General features: G+C 46.5%; 1 protein-coding gene across 1 annotated transcript in view; it reads right to left on the reverse strand.

The window, feature by feature from the left end:
* Positions 1 to 6,997, reverse strand: part of Usp34 (ubiquitin specific peptidase 34) — a 185,071-nt gene extending 178,074 nt beyond the window's left edge. Inside the window, 1 exon segment of the mRNA XM_055628770.1 lies at positions 6,859 to 6,997. Within this exon segment, the coding sequence (XP_055484745.1) occupies positions 6,859 to 6,901 (43 nt within the window). The 5' untranslated portion in view covers positions 6,902 to 6,997.
* Between the last annotated feature and the right edge of the window lie 594 nt (positions 6,998 to 7,591).

The following is a 7,591-nucleotide window of genomic DNA, read 5'->3' on the forward strand; positions in this document are numbered from 1 at the left end:
CTGCTTGAGAACCATTTAACACTTTAGGAACATGTACGTGGCATCCACAAATACACCCAGAAAAAGCTGCATATCCTGCCTTCGCCTAACTTCCTTAAAGGCCATAAAATAGTCTGTGACCTAGTGACAGGTCCAGGGAGGCATCATTGCTGTAGAGTGGAAGGGTAAAGAAACAAAGGGGTTCTGACCTAGGATCCTCTAAGTCTCTGAACAGGAACACAAAGTGCTTGATGTCAACAAGAACCCAGGACCCCCCAACACACACTTTTTTCCTCCCAAAACAGAGCTTCTCTGTGTAGCATTGGCTGTCCTGGACTCACTTTGTAGACCAGGCTGGCCTCAAACTCAAGAGTGATCCACCGGCCTCTGCCTCCCTGAGTGCTGAGATTACAGGGGTATACCACCACAACCAGAAATGAAGCCAATTTTCTTAATTGGTTAAAGTCATCATTTTCTGACCAACCCAAGACTATGTGTGTATTACACATAGTTGTTTGCCAAGGGGCAACTTTTTGTCATAATATTTGTACACAGATATAGTTAGATAAATGGATCCCAGTACCAAACTCAGTTCAAAGGGATTGGAGGAAGAGTATGACAATTTTTATTAGAAATAGTCCCTAAGTAAATTCTAAGAATTGTAGCCCTGGCCTAGCAACAGCCTACCATTTCATCAAATGCAGCCACCCTTCTTGAAACTCCCATAAAATAGATAAAAATTGTTCCTACATTTCCAACACAGCACCCTGAATGACATGGAATTTGGCCAGTTTGTGTTATTCATCTTTGATAACTGTGATTTCAATAAACACACTGAATCCACTACTCAAAAAGGAGAACACATCCCTCAAAGTTTTCTCATTTCCCCAGTACTGCCTCCTAGAAGAGGATGTTCTCTTTGTTCCTCTGTCGAATAAAAATGGAATATAAAAGTTCTCACAACTTTTTTTTTTTTTTTTTTTTTAATATATATAGGGATTCTGCAACAGCTCATATTGCTCTTGGTTCCTGCATGGCAAGACGCTGCCTACAGCACTCCTTTGGCTGTTGACTTTCCAGCTGCCAGGGGGCCCAAGGCTGGTTCAATATGTAGGCACAAAATTCAGAGGAAAGTTACATGTATAAGTGAAAAAAGCATTTACCAAACCCTTGTTTGATACTTGCTGGTGTGCAAGATGGCTTCAGATCAGTTCTATGTGTGCTTTTCTAAACTGGAGATGTCAGATCTCACCTCTGCAAAGAGGGGGGTTAGCTGATATTATCATTACCCACAACAGAACCTCATGTGGCCAAGGCACTATGCAGCCCTGAATTTCCTACTTCCACCTTCCAAAGGCTGGGATTACAGAAGTGCATCATAAAGCCCAATTTATGTGGCACCAGAGACCAAAAACTAGGGTTTCACATGTGTCAAGCAAACATTACACCAACTGAGCTACATTCACAGTGCCAATACTATCTTTTTTACAACTATATACATTTGTATCTACGTGTGTGTGAACTACAATTACAAATGTCTGTGAGCTGTACAATGCAGGTTCTGGGAACTAAACTCCAGTCCTCTCTGAGAGCAGCAATCAATCATTCTTAACCACCAAGCCAAAGCCATCTCTTCAGTCCCACCACTTTTTTTTTTTTCAAGCACTTATTTGTTATAGGTGGCAAGTGTGTCAAAGTCAAAAGACAACATGCAGGCACCATCTACCAAGTGGGTTTCAGGAATCAAATTCAGGTAGGCGGCCATGGCAGCAGATAACTTTTCCTCCTGAGCCCCAACATAACTTCTTTAAAAACTTTTTAAGCATGGGTAGGGGCACATGCCTTTAATCCCAGCACTAGGGAGACAGAGGCACCCAGATCTCTGAGGCTGGCCTGATCTATAGAGCCAGCTCCAGAACAGGCAAGGCTACACTGAGAAACCCTATCTTAAAAAAAAGCAAACAATCAAACCTCTTTGGGAGATAAAGAGATGGCTCAGCTATTAAGAACACTGTATGCTCTTCAGGGGTCCTAAGTTCAATTCCCAGCACTCCATAATGGCTCACAACCATCTATAATTGTAGCCCTTTGAGTATGATGCTCTCTTCTGGTGTTCAGGCAGACATACGTGCATGCATACACACATACACATACATACACACATACATACACACACACACGGATACACAGAATCTTTTTTCTTTTTTTAAGGTTTATTTTTTTGTGTGAGTATTCTGCCTGTGTATGTGTATGTGTCACATGTATGCCTGGGGTCTCCACAAGTCAAAAGAGGACAACAGATACCCCGTAACTGGAGTTATAGAGGTTTGTGCGCCACCATATAGACGCTGAGAATCAAATCCAGGTCCTCTGCAATGGCAACAAATATTCCTAACCACTGAGCCATCCCTCTAGCGCCTCTAATACCATTAGTTTCAAACACACACACAAAAATATGTTAGTATGCAGGTGTGGTGCACACCTTTAATCTCAGCACTGGAGGCAGAGGCAGGCGGATCTCTGTGAATTTAAGGTCAGCCTGGTCTACAGAGGGAGTTCCAGGACAGAGATAAATAGTGAGACTCTATTCACGAAACAACGAAAAAGGCAGTAATCAGTGTTCGTTACAGAGACAACGCTGATACTTTCCTATGTTTAATATAGAATATATTTTACAGTGCTTGCTTCATCACTTATAAAAGTTATTTTATAAAGCTATTCAGATTACAGCTGGTCATGGCAGCTCACTGACTATAACCTATCCTGTGGAAGGCTGAAGCGGTACTGTTTGAGGACAGCCTGGGCTACAGAGTGAGACCTAGGCTCGAAATATAAATTAATATCTGGATGGAAACTGTAAATAAATTTATCTGTTAGCCATTGTTTCAAATATTGATTGGCTAAGGAAGCGAAAACCAAGTAAAAACAATTCATAATTAAGGCTGTCCTGAGAGACAGGCTCGGTAGCTTTCAGATGCAATGCCGACACTTGGTAGTAGTAGACAGGAATATTACAAGTTCTAGGTCAGCCTAGCCTAAAAAGCAAGACACTGCCACTCCCTCCCCCAAGCCTCCTTCCATACAAAAGTTCATGGCTGTAATTCCAATACTTGAGAGCCAGGCAAGAGGACAGCCTGAGGCAAGAAAGCCAGGAGGGAGTTCAAGACCAGCCTTGAACTGTCAAAAAAAAAAAAAAACAGGCTGAGGTAGGTACCCAATAGTTTAGTCCTTACTAGAGGACCCTCAGCCTGGTCCCAGACTTTACTAGGCCTTTCACTTAGAGGTAAATTTATGCGCACAGTTACATGTTTCCATAGTGAAAATCTGCCACTTGAAAAACCTTACAGGACTACAGATACAACTGACAATACTGCAGCCAAACAATGACGACAACATAAAAGGTTTAGAAACTATTATTAATATTTGTTTCGTGTTGGATATATTACATTCTGCCAGATTTGTCTGTCTAGTTTTTGTTTGTTTGTTTTGTTTTTCCTCTCTGTGGAGCCTTGGCTGTCCTGTACTGGCTTTGCAGACCAGACTGGCCTCAAACTCACAGAGATCCGTCTGCCTCTGCCTCCCTCCCTGAGTGCTGGGATTGCAGGTGTGCACTACTGGACCTGGTATTTGCCAGTTTTCAAGACAAGGATTAACTATGGCCTGTGTGGCCTCAAACTCAGGATCTTACCTCCAAAGCAGACATGTATGGCCCCACAATGCTCTGCTCACTGCCATTTTTATTTTTATTGTTAATTGTATGTGTCCATGTGGTATGTTCACATGCTTTGAAGGTCAGAAAAGAGTGTCTGACCCTCTGGCACTCAAGCTGGAATAAGAAGGCATCTAAAAGTTGCTGAAAACTAACTTCAAACTATCTCTCTCTCCAGCCTTATTCTGCTCATTTTTTTCTTCAATGTCCCACAGTATTCCTCCTTTGGAACTTCTTCCAATCTCAAGAGTTTCTTCCTTAATAAATTCACATTTGAGCCCCTTAATAAATAAATGCCACTACATGCCTTTAATACCAGCAGTCAAGAGGCAGAGGCAGCTGGATCTCTGTGAGTTGAAGCCAGCCTGGTCTACATACTGAGTACCAGAAGTCAGGCCAAAGAGAGAGACCCTGTCTCAAGAAACAGTCAAACAAAGCACATGGTTTAAGGGATTTAATTCTGAACTTGAAATCAAGGTTGAATACTTATCTTTGTACAACTTGTAGGGAAGAAAAAGATCCCTAATACATTATTACCAAGTGAAATTACAAAAAGACCTCTATCCACTTTAAGTTTAAAAGAACTCTAGCTCAAGGGGAACTGATGCTCCTTCTGACTTCTGAGGGCACAAGGCATCCATGTGTTGCACTCACACACATAAAATTAAATTTAAAAATCTAAAATTTTTAAAAAGCTGATTTTCTTTGTTCTTTTTTTTTTTGTGAGGTCGGGGTGAGGGTAGTACATTACTAGGGATTGAAGCTAGGCTCTCACCCACACTAGGAAAACACCACTATTCTTTATTTTGAAGAGTGTCTCACTATATTGCCCAGGCTGGCCTTGAACTCATCTTGTAGTCCAGAAAGATCCCTGACCTTGTGATCTCCCTGCCTCAGCTTCCTGAGTAGCTGGGATTACAAACAAGCCTGTGACACAAGGGCAGGCTAATTCAACAAGTTTTAGTCAAAGTTCAACCAGCATGCTCATCTTGAAGCTCCATCCATCATGTGCACTGGCAAACATTACCACAGCGAGATTCAATCTGTCTTATTCTCCAAGAATTCAATATTATACTTGAGATACAAGAACAGCACAAATGAAAATACTATTTTGAGCTGGGCTTTGTGGCACACTCCATTGCTCAGGGAGGCAGAGGCAGGCAGATCGCTGTGAGTTCATGGCCAGCCTGGTCTACAAAGTGAATCCAGGACAGCCTCTTGAAAAAACAAACAAACAAAACTAAAGTAAAAACTAAAAAGAAAATATTGTTTTGAGACAGGGTCTCACTATACATGAAAACATTTAAGTCAACTATAATGGTTTCTTAAAAAGTATCTCATGAGATAATGCTTGAAGACATTTTCTTTCAAGTAAATACCTTTGGAAAGCACTGCCTTACGCAGAGTTTCAATAGTCTCAGATAATCTTCCATAGTACCTTTTACATTACTAATTTGCATGCATGTGTGTGAGCATGAGACAGAAGAAACTCACTCAGGTCAACTGGCTCAGAGTAACGCTCCTTCACCTGCAGAGCAGTCTCACCAGCCCTCAAAAATCATGCACATGTCATCTCTTTTCAAGTAAACTTTCTTTAGGTACTATCTTTACAACATTCCTAATGGGGGCTTAAAATAATGCTTTACCCTCATACCCCAAGGGGGCTGAGAGATGGCTCAATGGTTAAAAGCACTTGCTGCTCTTCCAGAGGACCTGGGATAGTTCTAAGCACCCACATGGCAGCTCACAACGGTCTGTACCTCCAGCTCCAGGGGATCTGTCGTCTGTGGCCTACTTGGGCAGCTGTACTCACATGAATATATCCACAGTCACACACATACCTTAACCAACTAAAAATAACAAAAATGAATCTTTAAACCACCCCTCCCAAGTTAATTTTTCCTAATGCATACTGAATAAAGCTACTTTCAAGCTTGAGAGCAAAGTCAGAATCATCAATGTATTTCCAAGACACAAATGTTTTACTGAATTAGGAATTACATATACCTTATCACTTGTACCAAAAATGAAGTTTATGTCAAAATAGGATTAACCTTAAAATACTAGGAAAATTTAAGATGACTCAAATACTGCAAAATGTAATTTGAATATATGCCACCACCTACTTTCACCTGTCAGGAAGGAAATACACAGCTGAAAATAAATTACAAACCTTTTAGTTATTAGACCGAAACTCAAGCGTGTAATAAAGTAAAATTTAAACACAAAAAGGATGTTACAGTCTATAAATCAACTATTTAAATGAATGTATTAAAAAGAATAAGTAGTTTGGAAATCTGTCAAAATATCACACTGACTCTAAGTTCCAATACTTCAAATGAACATTTTCTCACAAATCAAGTTTGTGTAAATTATCTTTTCATCTAAATCAGCTCTTCCAACCTAGGCCTCTGGGCCTCCTAGGTAGCTGACTTGCACTATACCTTGACTCTTTAAGCAGAAATGCAATCTTGCAAGGGTCAAAAATAAAATAGGTAGTACGATAATGAAGAATAAGGCCTGCCTATCATTTTCCGAGACAGCCCGTGACTACTCGGAGTGTCGTTGGTACAGAAACCTCCTCCTGATAGGTTTTACTACTTAAACGACGAATGGTACACTAAATACTATCGCCTTTTCTTTTTAATTAAGGCACGACGGCTTCAACCATCACTACTGCAGTTCATTTTCTGCTATTTAAGGGCTGGCAGATGGATTCAATACACCCACACACCCTCAAGGGAAGCAAAAAATCACCACCCTTCTAGGGGGACTTTAATGAAAATGAGCAGGTAAGCGAGGCCTCCCCGGCACGCTGGAAATCAAAGAGGGCGGCCCCGGGGCTCGGCCTGCCGGCGACAGCCTGCTCCTCCGCGCCCGGCTCCGCACCCCGCTCCGCGGGGGCAGCGCGGCGGCCGGGCTCCCGGGGCCGTCATTAATTGACACCTGTAATGAGGAAACTTTCCGAGACCGCCCGGGCCTGACAGGGCCGGGGCTGCGCCGCGGCCTCGGGCGCCCAGGTGAGCCGGCGGCCTGGGCCGGAGGCGCCGCCACCGCGCACCTTCCCGGGCTCCCGGGCCCGCACGCCGGCCGCAGGCCGCGGAGGGGGCGGGGGCGGCGCGGGCCCCCCAAACCGTGCACCCCGACGGGGGCCCCGCCCGGCTACTTACTCTCATTTAACACCTCCACCAGGTCTGCGCAGTTCTCGCACATCGTTCGGCCGCCGCCCCCCCCCTCCCCCGCTGCGGATCGCACTGACTGATCCCGACCGGCGGGGGGGAGGGGACGGAGGCAGGGGAGGGGGCCGGCCTGCCGGCGGGGCGGGGAGGCGACGAGGGCGGGCGGCGGCGAGGACGGGGCGGGGAGCGCAGGGTGGGGGAGGGGGCCGGCGGGCCCGGGAGCGGGCGGGGGCGAGGAGGGGGGCGAGGGCGGTGCGGGCCTCAGGGGCGCCGAGGCGCGGGCGGCGGGGGCCGGGGAAGGACGGGGGAGGGGAGAGGGAGGGGCGGGTGGGGAGCGAAGCAGCAGAGTCACTTCACCACCGACCGGACGCCGCGGCCGCCGCCGCCGCCGCCGCCATTTTAGTGGAGCGCTCGGGCTGCGCTCGGCTCTTTCCGCCGGGGCGAAGGCGCCGAGGAGAGGCGCCTCGCGCTCTCATTCCTCCGCCCTCCCCGCTCCTCCCGCCCTCCGCCTCTCTCCGCACACACGCCGCACGCCGCACGCCCCGCCGGAGCCGCTGGCCGCCCTCCCTTTCCTCTTCCGTCCGGCCTCCCCGCCCTCGGCCCGCCCCCTCCGCGCGCTCGCTCGCCCCGCCCAGCCCGGATCTCGGTCAGCGGCCGGAAGCGAGGCGCGCCACCGCCCGCCGCGGGGGGAGTCGGGAGGGCGGAAGATGGCGGCGGCCGCGGC

This window comes from Psammomys obesus, unplaced genomic scaffold (assembly GCF_907164565.1).
Source record: "Psammomys obesus unplaced genomic scaffold, mPsaObe1.curated_primary_1811, whole genome shotgun sequence".
Taxonomy (NCBI): Eukaryota; Metazoa; Chordata; class Mammalia; order Rodentia; family Muridae; genus Psammomys; species Psammomys obesus.